At 31.2% G+C, this 19,997-nt stretch overlaps 1 protein-coding gene across 1 annotated transcript in view; it reads right to left on the bottom strand.

Annotated features, from left to right (window-relative positions):
• LOC118182284 (cathepsin L-like peptidase) overlaps positions 1 to 19,176 on the bottom strand; it is a 69,609-nt gene extending 50,433 nt beyond the window's left edge. Inside the window, exons 1-5 of the mRNA XM_085808240.1 lie at positions 19,132 to 19,176; positions 16,464 to 16,556; positions 14,388 to 14,537; positions 13,862 to 14,008; positions 4,424 to 4,547 (exon numbers count right to left, since the gene is read on the bottom strand). Of these exons, the coding sequence (XP_085664366.1) occupies positions 4,424 to 4,547; positions 13,862 to 14,008; positions 14,388 to 14,537; positions 16,464 to 16,556; positions 19,132 to 19,176 (559 nt within the window). The remainder of the gene's footprint in view (positions 1 to 4,423; positions 4,548 to 13,861; positions 14,009 to 14,387; positions 14,538 to 16,463; positions 16,557 to 19,131) is intronic.
• Between the last annotated feature and the right edge of the window lie 821 nt (positions 19,177 to 19,997).

Below are 19,997 nucleotides of genomic sequence, written 5' to 3'. Positions count from 1 at the left end.
ACAAAAATTATTGCTTAATATTGCACTCAATATCATCATTTAAATACTATTATTGCACATAACAATTTTTATTATTTATTTATTTTTTCTTAGATTAATTAAATAAGGTTTAACCGGATAAAGATAAGTAATGACACATTTACTATTCTACAAACAAGTTCGTCCTGAGAAACAAGAATGCTCTAATACAAACACTATTTCAAATCATCCTCACCAATGAGTAATTCAAAAAAACATTCAAGTAAATAATTTCCTGAAGAACTTAATTTTCTTAACCATTAAGTTAAGTTACAATAATTTTAATAAGGTTATAAATCTTTATTCCATTTAAAGCTTTTACTTGATTGATACACCAAAGAAAAATGATTTCTATAGAGTTAGGATAAAGTTATCAACTACAAAAAAAATTTAGGGTTCAACAAATTAACAAATTAAGTTAATTCAATCATTTTAACTGCAGAAATCTATAATATTTAACTAACCAAGAATTAACCAAAAAAGAAAAGAACTTATCTGTTAAAGAGCATCAAACAAAAGAAATCCATCGAAGCTCATGAGGAATGCTGGCAGCCTGTTGAATGAAAAAAAAAATGTTCGTCGAACAGTTTGGATTCATTACGGTAGCCTAGAAGTTCTAGTAGATTTTAGGATGAACAAATGAGGTTCCAATACGGCAAGATAAGTGAAATACAGTGCTGGCGGCCTGTTGAATGGAAAAAATGTTCGTAGAACAGTATGGATTCATTACGGTAGCCTTGAAGTAATAGTAGATTTTAGGATGAGCGAATGAGGTTCCAAAAGCAACGATTGTAAATTATTCATTATGGTAGCCTTGAAGTTCTAGTAGAATTTAGGATGAGCAAATGAGGTTCCAAAAACAACGGTTGTAAATTAACGCTCTGGTCTCGAGTGAAGCGACGAATCAATGGTGCGCATCATTTTTCTAGAAATTTACTTCTGTCTATTTTTCTTGAGATACACAAACACACACAACAAAAAACTGATGAAAGAATTTCGATTTTTTTTTTTTTTGAAGACATAGATGCCCATACTTACGGCCCGCGCTCACAGCGCTTAGCCAAGAGGCCCGTAGGTCTATCGGGGCGAAGCTCCATTTTCTTCGTCGGAGTCAGCTGTCGCCTCCGGCCAATTCAAAGGGCAAAAGAAGTAAAGTGCAAAAAGTGTCAAAAAGTGCGCTCGTCCCACAAAACAACCCGTTAAAAGGGAAAGCGCCGGACTGCCAAGTTGGCGCAACCCATTTTTCGCCGAAAGTTGAAATAGTTGCAACCACAGCATACCCTCATGTTATCAAACTCGCCAAAACCACTATTTTGAAACCTCAACGGAAAATCTATGTCGCCAAACCCTCGCCAAATAAACACCAAATGCGACCGGGGGAGATTAGGAATTTCAACAACCCTGCAAGGGTCCCAACGAAAGAACGCTGAAAACTCGCAAAAAGTGACTTTTCAACCGGAAAGAAGGCATTTCATCCCCCTTTAACTAAATCACAAGCGAAACGAAGAAAATCTACTAATTAAAGCTCATAACTGAAATGCAATTAAAGTTAGAAAAATGAAAGTTATGCCAAATTAAAGAGCTAATTTTTCTGCAACTAATGATATTAAATACTAAGAAATCAAATTAATTTTTGACATGAAAAACTGAGTTTATTACGTAGAAAAAAAAATACTTATCCATTGTTTGCGTGTACAAGATTGAAGACGCAGTTCGCGTAAACTCGGAAAGCCAAAATATATTACACTAGAATTAATAGGCCCAAAAAGAATATAACCAAACTTGCGTAGCTCAAATTTTGAATAATTACAAATTAAAATTTTGATTTTTATGAATCACTTAATTAAATTAAATTCGCTACACAACATAATTATTATATAATTACGTAATTAAATAAAGTAATTAGTGTTCAAATTATTATATTTTTAGTAAAGTAAAATAATTATACTTCACATGAAAACCTTTTAATAATTTTTATATTAACAGAATTATTTACAGAAATAATGAAACAGCTTAACAGAAATATTAAAGCATTTGTTCTCGGCGAAAAAAAATCAGGGAATATCTCAGCTAGGTTGGAGCTTCCAACCTGATGGACCATAAAAATTTTAGCACTTCGGGAAATGCGCCAAGCTCATAAGCTAGCCAGATGTAATCTTAACAGTTGAAAAATAACTTAGGAAATCGGATAGGACAGGAAATAGAAAATCGGATAGGACAGGACATAGGAAATTGAATAGGAAATAATATGTTTAGTATAGGAAATATGATCACATGCAAACAGTCGATATATTAGGCTTTCCTTGTTTAAAGACTTCTCAGATCATAAAAATATAGTAATACCCTTAAACAAGAAAAAATATTCTAACAGACTTAGTTTATGTTAACAAATGATATAAAAATACATTGCTCTATAGCTTACAATAATTCACTTTAACGCAAGATGAAAAAAATATATTCTATCTTTTATGAAGAAATCAATCGGAAATTATGACCGATTTTGATCATAAATTAAGTTTTTTAAAATGATAACAAAAACTAAATAGTTCGCGTCATGTGTTCTTTATTAAACAAAGCGCTGATTGAGCTGTAGCCATTGCTCTTTGAAATCTTGATTACTACACAGAGTTTCATTTTCATTAGTAGCCAGCAGCTTTGTGTCCCTTCATGCTCAACGATCACGACTTCTGGCGAGGAGCAGGCGCCGAAGACACTATCTGACATGCAGGGGATATGTTTTGCAATGCAGACCGACTGGTGCAGGCATCGTAGACGCCATTGCTCTTTGAAATCTTGATTACTACACAGAGTTTCATTTTCATTAGTAGCCAGCAGCTTTGTGTCCCTTCATGCTCAACGATCACGACTTCTGGCGAGGAGCAGGCGCCGAAGACACTATCTGACATGCAGGGGATATGTTTTGCAATGCAGACCGACTGGTGCAGGCATCGTAGACGTCGGGACATGTTTCCTCGGGTTTATGTTGTCTGGCGTAGACGGACCTTTAAAAAGAGCCACGAAGCTAAATAAACTTGTAATTTTTTATCAAATTTGTACCGATTTTCAACTAAGTTTCTAATTTCATATTTGGTTTCTCAAATGAAATAAAACTAATTTCGCTCTTCTTGCACGCTATTTTTATATTTAATAACCAATATCAGAAACATTTAACTAACTTGCAACATTAAAACTTGCATCTGCTTCTTTTCGCAACTATATTTGCAAAATTTTACACAAATACCTGTCATTGAGTAACGTATATTTGATTTACTGTGTTAATTAACTTAGGAATAAGTTATTCTTCTCGGATGTTCTGCCGCAAGTTGCAACCGATTATAAGTTGAAAATGATGACATGAAAGATGCACGCAGTCAAGTAATGCATCTGAGTATCACTCAGATCATGCCGGCAAAATAGAATTATTTGAAACTGGTTCCCGATGCCAAATAACTGATTTCTTAAAAAAAAAAAAAAAAAAAAAAAAAAAAAAAGAAAGAAAGAAAGAAAGAGGGACAGTACAAAGCAAAAATATCCTAGATTCAGTAAGCTTGGCGCAGGAAAATGCAGACTCAAATTCTGAAATGATCCTAGAGTTTTCATCAGACGTTTTAACGTTAGTATATTAATATTTATTAAAACCATGAAAGGGAAGTGGTCTTTCACTTACCAAATATTTTAAGAGAATTAGCAACAACTGCATAAGTTAGCATTTCTCAACCGGTGGTGGGCAAGAGAAAAATAGGTGGTACGCTAAGAAGCAAAGTATTTTTAAAATATCGTGAAGAAAAGAACAATTGATAGAAATTTCCTGTGATCAAAGTCTAACTGAAGATTTCAAAAATAACACACTTGTTAAATTTTAATTTAACCCAAGAAAGAATTTAAATGCATTTCAAATAAAGCTATTAAATTTTTATTACCTTTTTCCACGACCTATTTGCTTGACCAAGGATTTTTTTCCATGTTTTATTTGAAAAATAAAAACAGAAAAAAATTAGAAGTAGATCCTATGTTAAGCTAAATTTAAGGTTATAGCAAAATGAAATAAGAATAGAAATAAGGAAATTGATCTCTCTTAAACAGGCCCAAATTTCTCACTAAATTTTAAAATTAAAGTACTGTAGCTTAAATTTTGATAATTAAAATGGTAACCAATTTTTAATCTAATACTTTTAATGTGTACATATTTAATACAAATAGCCAATAGGTTGTGAAAATGGAAAATATATATATATTTTGTAATATTTCTATTGAGAAATTGAAAAATAATCATTGCAAAATGTAGTAGTGGTACATAAGTTTTTCAGTTTTTGTTTAGATGGTACGCGTCAATCAAAAGATTGAGAACCGCTGGCATAAGGGATGAAATAAGGATAAAAACAGAAAAATTAATTTTATTTCTAACCTTCTTCGGAAGAACAATCAACGAGGTTTTGTTCACTGAGGGATACAAGTTTTCCCGTCTTTTTTTTATGTTGCCCTTCTAAAGATCCAGTTGCTGAAAATGCCCAGCAAGAGCCACATGGTCCCTGTAAAGCGAATTTCATTACATTATGACTAATTATAGCAAGTTAAAATTAATTTTCATTTAAAAAATTTTCATTTTAACCCATTCCCTGCCATGATCCCCATATGGGGATCGCCTACAATTGCATACATTGTGACGTCATGCTGCACCTGGGTGGTCCCTTACGGGTAGTCACGCTTTCCTGGAGATTGCAACTAAGGGTAGAAATCTTAAACAAACACGTGGACTCAGTTAGTTAAGATCAAGAGTTTATTTTTCTTGCTCTCTGGTTACTTTCCACGAGAAAAATAATACGGTTATTTTCAAAGCACAAAAAAGTTACTTAGGAACAAGTATTTTTGTTATACTGAATTTCCCTTGATCATTGGTAAGTAATTAATGTATTTATATATTATTTATCCTCATACTGTAATTTGGATGGGTACAATGAACCTAGATATATCGATCTCCATTTGGGGATCATGGCTGATACTGACTAAAATTGTAAAAAAAGCTGTTTTCTTTTTTTTTCCTGGAAATGTCGCGTAAAAGATATCTTTCTTTAAAAGAAATAGAAGAAATTGTAAATTCTGATGATTTTTTTGCATCTGACGATGACGACGATAATAGCCCCATAGATATTGTTGAAATTCTACCAGAGCGGGTTGATGAGACTTCAGATAATGAGGACATGGATGACAACGTAATTGATGATGAAGAACCACTTGATGTTCCCGGGTATGTTGAAATTCACCGTGTGGCAGGATTTGAGGAAAATGTTTTAGTGAATGCAACTGAATCTTCAGCAAATGAAGCAACAAAAGGTACCGGCTTACCACCTGCTAAAAAGAGAAAAGATGTATTGACTTCCGATTGGAAAAAGAAGCAACCTAAGTACTCGAAACTATATGAAAATTCTGACATTAGAGAGAGAAGGCGAAATGATGTCATTAGAAAACTCAGGGGGAAAATCCCCGGTAGAGTGTTTTGAAATACGTTTTGATAATGAAACTGTCACCTATATTGTCCAGCAGTCTGTAATATACGCCAGACAGAAAAACAATCATCAATTTCAGCTTTCTAATAACTGTCTAAAAAATTTATTGGATTACTTCTCTTCACTGGCTATCATTCACTTTCGCAAGAATAATTATATTGGTGTGAAGATGAAGACATGAACATTTTGTGTGTTAGAGCATGCATGATTCGGAATAGGTATCTGGAAATTAAACGGTACCTACATATCAGTGACAACTCCGATTTAGAAAGGATTCCACTAGGTGAACGTGATAACCTCTTCAAGATTCGCCCATTGATTGAAAAGCTGAATGACAAATTTCAACAATTTGGGGTGTTTTCTAAAAGTTTGAGCATTGACGAACAAATGGTTCGTTACTATGGACATCACTACCTCAAACAATTTATACGTGGTAAGCCAGTGCGGTTTGGGTTCAAACAATGGGTTATCTGTTGTTCACAGACTAGATATTGTTATCAGACTCAAGTGTATGAAAGCAAATCAAAGAAATTAGGAGATGATGAAAGCATCAGGGGGCTTGGGACATCTGTTGTCCTTCAGATGGTATCTATTCTTCAGACACCAAATGCTCATAAAGATTAGACAATTTTTTCACATGATTTTCTCTGATGAAACATTTGCAGGACATTGACGTTAGAGCAACAGGAACTGTTCGATTCAACACAATGAACAAATGCCCTATTGCAACAGACAAAGATATAAGGAAAAACGAACGCGGGGCATATGACTACAGATTTGATTCCCGTAAATGAAATTTTAGCTGTTACGTGGAATGACAACAGTTGTGTAAGGATTCTGTCTAATCATGAAACTATCGATATCAGAGGTGAAGCACTACTCAGTATCAGAGGTGAAGCTATGGAGTAGCACAGAGAAGAAAGATATTCGAGTACCACAACCCAAACTGATATCAGAATATAACAAATACATGGGTGGAGTAGACAAGATGGACTGGAATGTTCAAAAGTACAGAATCAGAATAAGGGGAAAAATGGTATTTTCCTGTGCTTACTAATGCCATCGACGTAACACTGGTTAACGCCCACACACTGTATTGTATTTCAAATGATAAAATTACATTGTTAGATTTTAGGAGGATGGTTGCTAGAGGATATCTTGCTTTATCTTCAGAACTCTCTGATGCATAAAAGGGTGGAAAGAATTCTTTCACTAAAGCATCAATTAATCGTGTTCCTACTGTTATCAGAACATCTGGTAATCATTATATTGAACGGACCGAAAATGGTAAACAAAGAAAATGTGCAGTGTGCAAAACAAATGCAAGAAAACAATGTGGAAAATGTAATGTTGGATTACACGTAGACTATTTTGAACGCTGGCATTAAAAGTAGATAGTATCAGCCATGATTCCCATTTGAGGATCGGACTTAAATTTGAAATTTCTGGAAAACAAATTGATGCATTTATGAAAAAAACATGTTTTTCTTATTATTTAGATGTAAACTAACAGAAATAAAATAAAAATTGATGAAATAAAAATTTTGCAGTTAATGGGTTAACAATGCAGTATTTAAATAGAATAAAAGTACTTCAAAGTATAATTTTAGATCAAATGTAACAAAATCTCTGATAATTTTGCGAAAAACTGTCTCAAGGTGTAAAAAAGAACATATCTAATTGTTTCCTCAGTTTATGCTTTCAAGTAAAAATTCGAAGATTCGGCCGTTCTCCACATTTTTTATAAATAAATAAATAAATAAAGGTAAAGTTTTCCATCGGCACTGGTGCCGAATAATTATAAAATAGTTCTCTAGGAGTCCAGGATTCCGAAGAAATCAACGAAAGCAGCTGCCGGATGACTTAGTTTATCAAAATTTGAACTTCATGCAATTAAAGGAGTTAATACTGAGATTACTAAAAGCAAGCTAAGTAACTTCTTCTTTACTTTATGAACATTTTGGTTTGAGCTATGAATATACGCAATCATAAAAAGTTTCTCAAAAATTTGCATAGTATAAGATGAAACATTCTGAAACTAGCTGGAAAAGAAACATAAGCAAATATGCAACCTTAGATTGGCGTAGATTTTAAATAGACTATATCAATTTCAAGGGAGATCTTAGTTCCTCTTTTTCATGAAAAATGTTTCCTCTTTCCAGGAACTTTTGTCTTTTGAAAAATGAAAAAATTATATTATGAAGCGTTTTCGTTCCTGAATCTAAACAAATATCCATTCACATAGGTGTTCATAATATTGAAAAATGAGTATATGATTTGGCAGCTGCAGTCGCTTCTGTTTACGCATACATATCTGCATGAACTTCCTCTTTCAGCGTTGATATCGCTTTCAGCTTATGAACGAGAATAAAAGTAAATTTAAATTTTAAATATATTATTTTATGTAAGTGTAACAAAGATAATCAAAGCTATAGTAGAAACGGTTTATTCAGATTAACTGGGTTGGAATAATTTTCAACAATGATTTTTTTTTTTATTTCTTTTCTCATTTTTTTAAGGGGAGCAGATAAACAGGACTTTTTTAAATAGAAAAAGATAAATGAAATTTTCGACATCATTTCTGTATTATTGTATTTTCGACAATAGGTTTGTTCTTAAGTATGTTTACAATAGAATAAACTTGAAAATGCCTTTTTAAACATACTTTTTTATTCACAAAAAGAGCATAGTATGCTTTTGTAGTTTAAAAAAATTAATTTACGTGACAGATTTCAGAAGCAGCATTCGTTGATTTCCTGCCGTAATTCATGTTTTTCACAGAACTGAAAATTTTCATTTTCGATGTACTTTATTGGCGAGATTTTCTTAGTGCTTATTCAAATCTTCTATATTCCTTTTTTGGTAATTCATTCATTTCAACATTAGAAATCATCACTAAAAATCCTCTAGCACAGTACAAAATTGATTGGTATAATCCATCTGTGGATTTAGGTACATAAAGATAGCTTCAAAGGACAAATCTCAAAGCTCATTATTACTGTGTCTAAATACAATAGATTACTTCTTTTCTTAAAAAAGTACGTTTACGTCTTAACAATAAGACAATAAAAAACACGTGCTAAAACATCTGTTGAAAGTGGTTGTTTTCGGGCTTAATAACTGAGTCTGAGGCTCAGTTTGCTTTACCATTTGGCTAAATGATAATTCATTTAAAGAGATTTTACTGTATATAGGTGACCATTTTTAGCACTAGACTTATCACTTTTTATAAATTTTTAGTGATCTAGTAAATTGACGATTTCAGTATTATTTCTTCCGTGTAATAACAATGCAAATTACGGAAAATAACTTCCCTCGTGAATTTATACTTCAACTTGAGTTCAGTAGAAGATTGTATTGAACAAGCTAAACAGGTTTCGACTGCACTGTAAAATCGATTAATTAAAGCACATTGTTTCTTACTATTATTCACTCTCCCAAAGATAGTAAATCTAAACTTGGGCTAGTACTTTTGATTGAATACCCTCTGCCTTTTCGATTTTCATCACTAGGAAATAAAAGAAAAATTATCATGAAATATTTGATAAAATTAAAATTTTCTACAAATAACTTTGACTGAAGCAAAAAATTAATTCATGTAAAACAATTCTTTTCTTAGATGTAAAAAATGCATAAACAATGTAGGTAGACACTCTTCTGAAATTAGTTTAAAGCAGAATATAGTTCTGCAAAGAGGGATTAAAACACTGGTAAAATATTTGTCGATCTGTAGCTAATAAATTTCCGAAATGCTGTATAAAAACTCTACAGCAAAAATGATCGTATAAGTGCTATTAAATCTCAGAGGTGGTGGTGTTTTTATTTTGATAAGAAAATACCTCTGGTCAAATTATGCTGCCAATTTAAAAATATAAAATCAAATTCTGAAATATGGAAATTAAAGTGTATTTAAATTTCACTTGCTTCGTATTTCTTAAATGTTATTTGGCTTTAAAGCTTTTTATAGATAATTTTATATATTGTGCATTAAATAAAAGAAGAAGCATTAAATTAAAGTAAAGAATTTGCGGAATAAAATTTTCTAAATAAAAAATTTTGTAGGATAACAAAATTTTTATATTTAGTCTGATGTAGAATTATTAGTTAAAGCTACACAACGCCTCTCTCATTCATTATCAGGAAACTGAAGGAACATTTCAGACAACGAAAATGACTAAGAATAAATTGAGAAATCAACTAAAATACTCCTAAAGTATTAGAACAATGTACAAAATAAGAACTCCTCAAGTAACGGATTTTACCATTTCATAAAAGTTAATTAATTTAGCAAATCTGCTAAGAATAATGTGAAATATATTCACTGGTATGTGTAACAAGAATATTAAATAAAATATATCTATATGTCAGTTGCCTAATAAATAACTCAAAAATTTATATGTAAACCGGAAAATTAAATAAATAAGGGTTAAATTTCGTAGATATCTACAGTGACGCAAGTTTTGACATTTTCTCTTTTCGTAGTTGTCGAACGCTTGCTAAGTTAGAAATGTTACATTGAGCATATGCAAAACAATAAAAATAGTAATATCGTAAAATATTCTAAAGAGAGTGAAACAAAATAATTGGCAAAATTAGCACGTTTTATTTTTAGATCTATTATCTTGCGCCAATTTAGTACAAAATATTTTTACTGGGTATGACTGGCTCACCTTGAATGTATAATTTATAATCAAAGGAATCAAAATTTTATGATTATAGCAGACTTTTTAACACATGTTTTTGCTAAAATATGCCTGCGAACATACGTTAAAATATATAAATCATGCATATAAAACAAATACTCTTTTTATCATTAAAAATGGCTTGTTCTTTCAAGAGGTTGAAAGTTTTATTGATGTAAAAGTGAAGTATTAGGATATCGTTGCTCTAGACAGGACAGGACAGGAACAAGTACAGGGGGCACCACGCCATCGCCATTGACAAAAATGGTATAGCCCCCATACACTACCTCTCTAGCGTACCGCCCCTTCCACAGGGGACCTGATTACGGTATACATAGGACATAGTACTAACAACAAATAAGACATAGAACATCATACTGTTACAACATACTTCGACACATAGGACATAGCATTAACATATGGTTACAGATTATTTACATTATTACAGTGCAAGAATTTATTATTATAAATTATTTACAGTGCAAGAATTATTTACAGTGCAAGAAGTTATGTTCATTATAGATCTTGTTGGTTTTGGCACCGCCCTTTCCACAGGGGACCTGATTGCAGTAAACAGAGGACATAGCACTAACAACGTATAGGACATAGCGCAACATACTGTTACAAAATACTTCAACACATAGGACATAGCATTATCATACTATTACAGATTATTTACAATGCAAGAAGTTATGTTCATAGGACATAGCATTATCATATTATTACAGATTATTTACAATGCAAGAAGTTATGTTCATACGACATAGCATTATCATACTATTACAGGTTATTTACAATGCAAGAGGTTATGTTCATTATAGAGCTTGTTGGTTTTGGCATAGCATATGCTTTATCATACCTTAGTTTGTCCAGAAGAGAAAAACACTGACTAACAGATACTAGAAATTAGCAAAATAACATAATAAATTAACCCACTAGCCTTTTTAAAACTCTGAAAAGATACTCGTATTATATCATTATGTACTATCATTTTTAATTTAGAATAACGTTAAATTGCATTTTAACAATGCTTGTGAACAAACATAAATGAATATTTGGCTAATTAACAACTAAAATGTTCATATAATTATTAATAAAGTTCAAGAATGTGATGGTATTGTTGTTTTGCGAATACATTATACTGCCAATTTAAAAGACATAAGATCTTTCCTTTTTTTATTGTCGTCTGATAGCCTCTCCTTAAAAGTAATTCTGGAAACACTAGCTCTGGGTACCTTTACTCTATGCTGTGTAACGTAACACTGTAGTCAGTGAAAGTAAAATGAAATATAATAGCAACCATCTGCCAAAAATTTTTCAGAGTGTAATAGTAGTATATTATTTATCGATTTGGATAAAGGGAGTCATTTGAAATCAATATATAATATACATAACAGTTTCATACTTTCTGATGTTAGCAAAAATAATCAGTAATGCATAAGTGCTCAAAAGTAAACTAATAAAAAAATTTTCAAAATATTTTAAAATCTATCATTTAAAAGAGGTCTTCGAAACTTGCAAGATTTACATAGTTTTAAATAACAAATGTTATTCGCGTATGCATTTGAATCTGTCAGTTTACAAAGAAAATTTTAAAAAAAAATATTTTTGGTAATTTACGGTTTTCATGTGTAGAGTAGGACTGTATTTAGATCACAATTCATTATGATGAATTTCTATAATGAATGAGATGACCGATTTTGATGGAATACCTTTAACAAACTTCAGTGGAAATTTAACTGGAGGTGGTGTGATGAATGTAAGTTTCCTAAAGAATCCCACTCATGTTGTGTAAATAATTCCAAGAAACTGATAACATAGTCAGCAACCTAAGATCTCTCAAGAGCAGCGATGCCTCTTCAAGACCGTGAGATAACCGTGAGTTACGTGTATGATACCGTATAGAGATTGCAGCATTCTCTTGAGCCTGCAACTGTCTATGGGAAAAAGTTACTCGCCATTCTGTTTATAAAGGCTATTATCTGTTTATAAGGGCTAGCTTTAAGCATGACGACCAGTAAGCGCTCACATCAGTAGTGCTCGTTTTCCCTGGTGTCCTGAAAAATCTCCCCTTGATACAACAGAAATATGCTCTTGTAATTTGATCGTGTGAGTCGAGATGTGATAAATATAAACGCTAGCATGTGATAGCGTGAAGCATTTAAGCATGAAGACCAGAAAGCGCCCACATCAGTAGTGCTCGTTTTCACAGGTGTCCTAATAATCTCTACTTGATACAACAGAAATATGCTCTTTTAATTTGATCTGGTGAGTCGAGATGTGATTAATAAAAGCATTCTTGACGAATTGTATCCGGTAAGACCATGGGACTGACAATCATCTCCCCAATATTAGGGAAAGCAACTGATATAATAGAACAGAAATATTATTGTTGTATTGTATGCTAGACGATCATACGTCACTGGTATGTTTAGTGGAGGAACTGTTACTCGGCAAGCTAAAAGGATGATGTGTTGCATTCCTGTGTGAAGCTTTCTGGAGTTCTGTTAAATCGCATTTCATTTTTCATTGAATACATCACTACGCACACAAAGCTCAACTAATGCTGGACTTTCATTAGCTGAAGTAGCTAACAGAACTTTCTGCACCTAATTAAGTATCACGTATCAAATACTTAGCATAACATCAGCAATAATCATCAAATCAGTTAGATACAAGCATGGCTCATCTTATTCCCATGCCTTTCTATGAGTTATTATCCACTCTTGCATTTTAATGGGAACTGTAGCCACAAAAGTTTCTCAACAAAATTTTCAATTGCACTTTTTTGGAAAAACATAGCTTTTTGGAAAAACACTATATTCACTTACTATTAAGGCGTTGTTTTTTAGTTTTTCAGATTTACACATACTTTTTTATCGAATTTTGTTATCATTCATTTCTATTTTGTGCTACTACACGAATACGTTTTTATTTTGTTTTGCTATATTAATTTCTTTTTTATTTTGGTTTGCTACGTTAAATAACTCTGTATCAAATTCCATTAAAATTTCGGTCTACTTTTCGAAATATGTCTTTTTTTTTTGTTGCTGTTGTTACCTTAATTCTGATTACCAGTTTATTAATGTGTTCCATGTTCTGTTTCTTCTCAGAAATACTTTTATTATTATTTGCAAACAGGATTTTGAATTTTTGTAAAATTTATTGTTTTATTAAATTATATAACAACCGAAAGGCTAAAGGCGCTTGTGGTAACGTAATGTAACTTGAAAATGTAATTCTTCTCTAACGCTTCTAAGTACAAAGTGTCGTTTGTATCAAAAATAAATCCTAACTCTCAACATAATAAAATTATGTAACAGCAGTCTCATGAAAGCTTCTTATTTTCCTTTAGTTTTTATTTAAACAGTAAAGCTTCATTTTATTAGATATCTACAATGCTTACTAGTTTTAATTTAAATACTAAATGAAATATATTTTTGACTTCTAACTGATTTATATTTCAACATATGGTGATTCAAAAATTAGTAAACTTTGTACAGCCTATTCAATTTATGTATCATTATACATCTCCGGTTAGATACTACTTCCCAATATGAAAAGCAGTTCGAATTCTAACATTTAATAGACTCAAAATTTCAAAAGACAGAATTTGAATAATCAATCTAAAATTTCTTTTTAATTATTAATTAGTACCTGATCTTTTACTTCCGTCACTAATCCTTCTTTTCTCCAGTCAACAGCAGTTGGATATCTCACATGCGAAGGCTCCACAAAATAAGATAGTACCTTCGTTTGATTGCTTATTTTCAGTCCATTTCTTATATTGAATTCTTTAGCGGCCTGTTCAAAATAAAATATTACATCATCAGCATTAAAGTCAGCTGAATAAATCTTCATTAAAACTTAAGTGTTACTGAACTGAAATTTTTGTTTTTTTAACTTCAGAAATTTAAAAAAAAAACATCAATCATTTTAAATGCAACTGTTGATTATTAATTAATAGTCACTCTTATAATTATCTGAACTTTTAACTGCAAATAAATAAAAAGTGTTACCAAATGGTACTATAGTTTTATTTTTCATGAAGCGCATGTAGTATTTAAAAAAGGCAAGAGTGTTGTACAGTAATATGAAATATTTTTCTGGTATAAACTCCTCTTACGCGTTGTAAAGAAGATGCTGTTAACGCATAATAATATAAAAACCATGAAATTCTTACTAGGTCTGTGAAATTGGAGATTCCGAGCTTGAAGTCATACTTCTTCAAATCAGCCTCTAAATTATGTAGTTGTATTTTAGCCACATTAGCTTCCCAAATAAAACGTCGAATTGGTTCTTCATAAGAGTTGTATTTCTTCTTGAAAACATCCTAAAAATCAATTGAGAAGTAACTTAAATGGGAGGCGAAATAGTACAAAATATTGTTTTAATCGCTTCTTTTAACTAAAAATTCAGAAATTTTATAACATAGCAATATAAATATATAATTTTATTCTATGTTAGTATATATGATACATTGACTGTTAGTATATACGATACAGTGACCCTTTTACACTCGGGGCAGCCGAGTGGTAAAGACGCTGAACACTGGTAGTTCGGTCCGAGGTTCGAATCCCGCGAACGGGCTGGCTTCATTGGCTTTTTCGTGGTTTTCCCCATGTGTAACATGTATACGAGCCAGTTTCCCTTAGAAAGTCCTCCCCAAAGGCATCCATCCCTTTAGGCAGATAGCCCTCGTGTGCTTTGCCATAACTGAATAATCCACTTTCCGGATTGTATAAACAGTTGCTCAACATAAAATGCTTTACCAATTACACTATAAATAAAATTAAACAAAAGAACTATTTTGTTTTTACGTAAAATGAAATATATTACACTTTTTGCTTAGCTAAAATTAAACTGAATATTGGTCATGTTTGTTTCGTCTGATTTTCAAGAACAGCGTTATTATGACTAAAAAATTTAGTTCTGTATACGGTGCGTAATAACGTTTATGTTGATATTTATAAACCATATACTTTCCACACGATATGTTATATTGAGCGTAAGAAAATATGTATATTAGAGATATGTGATGACGAAATGAGGAAAATATGTAGGACTTGCTTATTCACTTACAATAAACTATTTTCTTGAATCCAAAAACATACGATGCACATACGTTAAATTAATTTAATAGTTCATTAAAATACTTGAAAATTTTGTGTTTCCGAAATCAGCGGGAAAATTAAAAGCTCGTAAATAAATTAACAGCAAGCTTAAATTTACATGGCCTTGGAAGAAGAACGAGTTATCTAAATAACTGAAATAACCAAAGAGTGGGCGGCCGGCTTACTAACTCTGGATAATTAGAATTCTACTGTATACACAGAATTAAAATTATTCGCAAGCTATAATAAAACTTATTTTGTCTTCCTAAGCTTTCGACTCGGCATGAAACAGAATATCATAACATTTTATAAAGTTACACTGCATCTAATACTGGAACTTTAGTCCTGTAATCCTAACATACATGTAGCAAGTTATCGCTATGTATGAGATAGTTCGACAAAGACTGGCCCAATAATTTAACATCACTCAGTTTAAAATATCTGCGACGAGATAACGCAAAACCGAGATAGTTACAACTAGGTAGAGCTGGCAGAATCTCATTACGCAGCACGCATGCCATAAGCACTCTGTCTCCTGCAAAACCCTCAGCTTAAATACGCAACCAATTATTTTGCATTCTGGGTAGGGAACGCTGAAAGGAGTTAAAGTAAAGATCCAAATCATAATAACTGGTTAGTTTAAAATAAGATTTAATTAACATTAAGAAAACAATTTAATTAATGTTAGAGTCGCTGAACACTGGTAGTTCGGTCCGAGGTTCGAATCCCGCGAACGGGCTGGCTGCATGGGCGTTTGCATCGTTTTCCCCATGTGTAACGTGTATACGAGCCAGTTTCCCTTAGAAAGTCCTATACGAAGGCATCCCTTCCCTTAGGCAGATAGCCCTCGAGGCTTTGCCATAATTACACAAACAAAATAAAAGCAAATAATTAACATTAGGAAGATTTTTAAAGTGTGTTTAGCTAGTATTAAAAAATACTTGCACTTGTTTCAATTTTGCATTTCAAAATTAAACAAGTCATCAAAATTCATAAAAACCAATTATCAAATTGTATACATAGCAAATCATGAGTCAAATAAAATAGTTAATAAATCATATGTCATGTTACTAAATCATTATGCCTATTTTCAAGACAAAAAATATTAAAACGTTATCCTGTTGAACAGTGTATTTTATGCTTACCTTATAGGTTTCCCATAATTTGTCGTAATCTGGTTGGAAAGAAGCAGCAAGAGTCGTTGTAAAATACGCCAGAATTAAGGCAATGCGAATCATCTAAAACGTATAAAAAAGTAATTAACGTAAAGAAATTAATGCGTTTGTTAATCATTTAGGAAGATTTCATAGGCGTAGTCAAGTTAGATGGACCTATTGCCTACGTAAAATGCACACAGATTATCAGCGGATGTAAGACAAACAGACATCTATATATAAAACAGATACATTACTCCTATTAGTAGACATTTGTCGGTAGTTGAGAGATAAACAAAGAGTTAAACTTTTAGGTTAACTCACAAATTCCTGAAAAACTTACAGTTCACATGAAGCATTTTGTGTTGTTATTCTAGTATACTATAAATATATTCCACTTTTATTTCGATAGAAAAGTATTCCTTCCAAAAGCAAAAGGCTGTTATTGGTTTTGTCAATAGTCATTTCATTAACTCATCCTAGTAGGAAACACTTGAAATTTCATGAACAGATTTCTTTCTACCCAAAGAATCAGTAAATACTTATTCCTTTGATTATCTTTGTCCAGTATTGAAACTTATATTATTGCTTATTTTGTGTTCATCAGTAAATGAAAATGTCTGTTATAACGCTAGTAATATACCTAACATAAATATATGAACAAAATCGAAACGAATAATGCTTCTCTAAAACATAATAATTGTTGAATTTTATCATCTTCAAATTAATAAAATTTTTGCATAAATTGCCTTAAATCTATTTTAAATCGCTATTTTTTAATAATATGTTTGTTTGCATAATTTTAACTAACGCAATCCAATCAAAATGTTCCAATTAAAATGACCTAATGTTTTGAAACAGAGTTTAGATAGGGAGGGAAAAGGGTTGCCTTAAAACTTGATATATAATTTTACAAATTACTCTATATCAGACTATAAGAATTTAAACATGCAATACGTTTAGCGAATGCGTTTTCGCTAAAGACATTGATATGTCTTTACAAAAAAGAAAATTAAGTCCTCGAAATTTTTACTTAAACTGAATTTTCACCTGAAGCATTTTTACTCGAGAAATTCAAAGATCAAAAGTATATATATATATATAGAAGTCAGTAGGCAATCTAAGAACTTTACGCAAATCTTACCTCGATTAAGTCACTGTAGAAGGAACACTATACTGTCTTTAAATGCTCAAATGAGCAGTAAATCTATGTTTAGGAGGTGATATTTGTTCCTTATATACGCACAGCTTTCAACACACAAAGCAGTGTGCAGAAAGTCACATGAAGGGAAATTTCCAATCTTACTACTAAGAGAAAGATTATGTTAGATAAAGTGTCTTATTTAAAGAGGAGTCATTCTTGTAAAAATAACATTAACAGTTCAGGGATTTTTGGCTAGTCAGAGTTTATTTGAACATGATAAGGTGGCACGAATAGAGGATACTTACTGCATCTGAAATTAATAAATATGAATTAAATTGAGTTAACCTTCATTAATGTATAGTTTTAAAGCTTTCTAAAAGCTTTTTAAAATAATGAGTACTTTACATGAAAAGCTATGAAATTATAGCTCTTACTAACTTCTTAAAATAAAACGTAAAATGCTTGGCTAATGCAAATCGAACATTTCGGAAAGCATTTGAACATTAAATTAAGTAAAAATACAAAACTAGGTACTAGGGTTTACATAAACTAGTATTTTTGCCTAGTTACAAAATAAACTAAATTTAAAAACATGAGCATTAGTTTAGAATCCCGTCTTCTTGTAAATTTTTAACTATTCTTTGCAAAATAAATACCGAAGATACATGTTTAACGTTTATTTAATAAACAGTTTAACTAAACTTCTGATTTTAAATTTATTTTATGAGCAATTCAACGAAAATTATAATTTAAAATTAATTTTATAAGCAGTTTATCTAAATTTAAGGGAAAACTATTTCCATACTAAATATAACTGTTAAAAAAATTCATATAACCGCAAAGGGAAAAATAAAAATCTGGAATAAAAAATATATGTGTATAAATTATTATTATTTAATTTACGGTTTATTTTCACTTACTGTTATTTTTATTTTAAATTAGACATAATTTAAAATAAAATTTATTTATTTTATTTAAATTAGACATAACACTATTATTTTATTATTTTAAATTAGACATAATTTAAAATAAAAAACACGCTGTTTTAAATAAACGCAGTAAATAGTGTAAAATAACTTCTGATAATTGTAATATCATTAGTCATATATAACTAAAAACAAAATTTAAAATAGCTTATTTTAAATGAAATTATTAAAGAGAAATTTAGTGAAAAAAGTGCAATCACTCTTAGATTTTTTATTTCTGTTGTAATCTTCTATTGTTCCTTGAAATTCCATTAATGTCTGAACAAAATTCTTGTATTTTCGCCCCACATTGTTGCACATGAAAAAGAAATTTTGATGCAAAAAAAAAAAAAAAAAAAAAAATTATTTTTCACTTTTATAATGTTTAATTAAAATTGTGCTATTTATATAGAATTTATATAACTAATTTTATATATTTTAATGGAAAAGGGAGAAAAATTGTTTCATCGGAATGTGGAAAAATTAATCCTTATAATCAGTGTAGCGTAGAAGTGCGTAGATAAGTGCGTGTTCTTAAGATTAGACTTACATATTCGTACTTAGTTGCATCTTCAGATAGTTCTCTGGCTAACATATTGGAGATTTCGGTAGGTAAAACACCCAAAAGATTAGCCACCCAATCTTTCTTTGGAACCTGAGCCCTTTCAGCTTTTCTCTCAAAATTTTCAAATATAGTCCCACTTCACTCCTTTTTTCATAAAATTTTGGAGTAATTTGTGACAACTGGATTTTGTTGCTCGATTCTACTGTATTCGATGTTGATTCTCTAGCTCGTATTACTTGATTTTCAAATTCAAGCCGTATTATTTCAAATTCATATGCTTTGCATCCCGAGCCAGACGTTCTTGTGTCGCTTCCTGAGCCAGTCGTTCTTGTCTCGCTTCCTGAGCCAGACGTGCTTCTTTCGCTTCCTGAGCAAGACTTTCATCAATTACACGGTTTAGAATTAATTTAACTTCTTCCTCGTTGTGAATTCGACTTTCAGTGATTATTTTTTAAATTTTTGTGACCTTACTAGTTTCCAGCTCTTCCTCACCTAATTCTTCGGCTACTTCTATTAAATCTTGTTTTCTACCATTGGCAAGAAATTACATTTTTAGAAACAGAAAAACTGTTGGACAGAGTTTCAAAATTAATTTTAAAGGGCTTTTAGCCAATATTCAAAAATTAAAATCAACTTTTTGGCCTTTTTTTATTAGAATTTCAAATATGACACAACTTTTTTTTCTTAAACTCTTAATGCAATAAAACACATGTGCTTTCCGTTAAAAAAATCTGCGAAGCTTCCTCTTAATAAATTATACTAAAGTAAATAAAAAAAATCGAGCATCTAACTTGATTCATACAACAAAATTCTTGATTTGGGATTTTAATACAAGAGCTCAAATTTAAGAA

This window comes from Stegodyphus dumicola, chromosome X1 (genome assembly GCF_044657685.1).
Source record: "Stegodyphus dumicola isolate Sdum_Otavi_A_Nest chromosome X1, ASM4465768v1".
Lineage (NCBI taxonomy): Eukaryota > Metazoa > Arthropoda > Arachnida > Araneae > Eresidae > Stegodyphus > Stegodyphus dumicola.
This window is presented reverse-complemented; position numbering and strand designations above follow the sequence as displayed.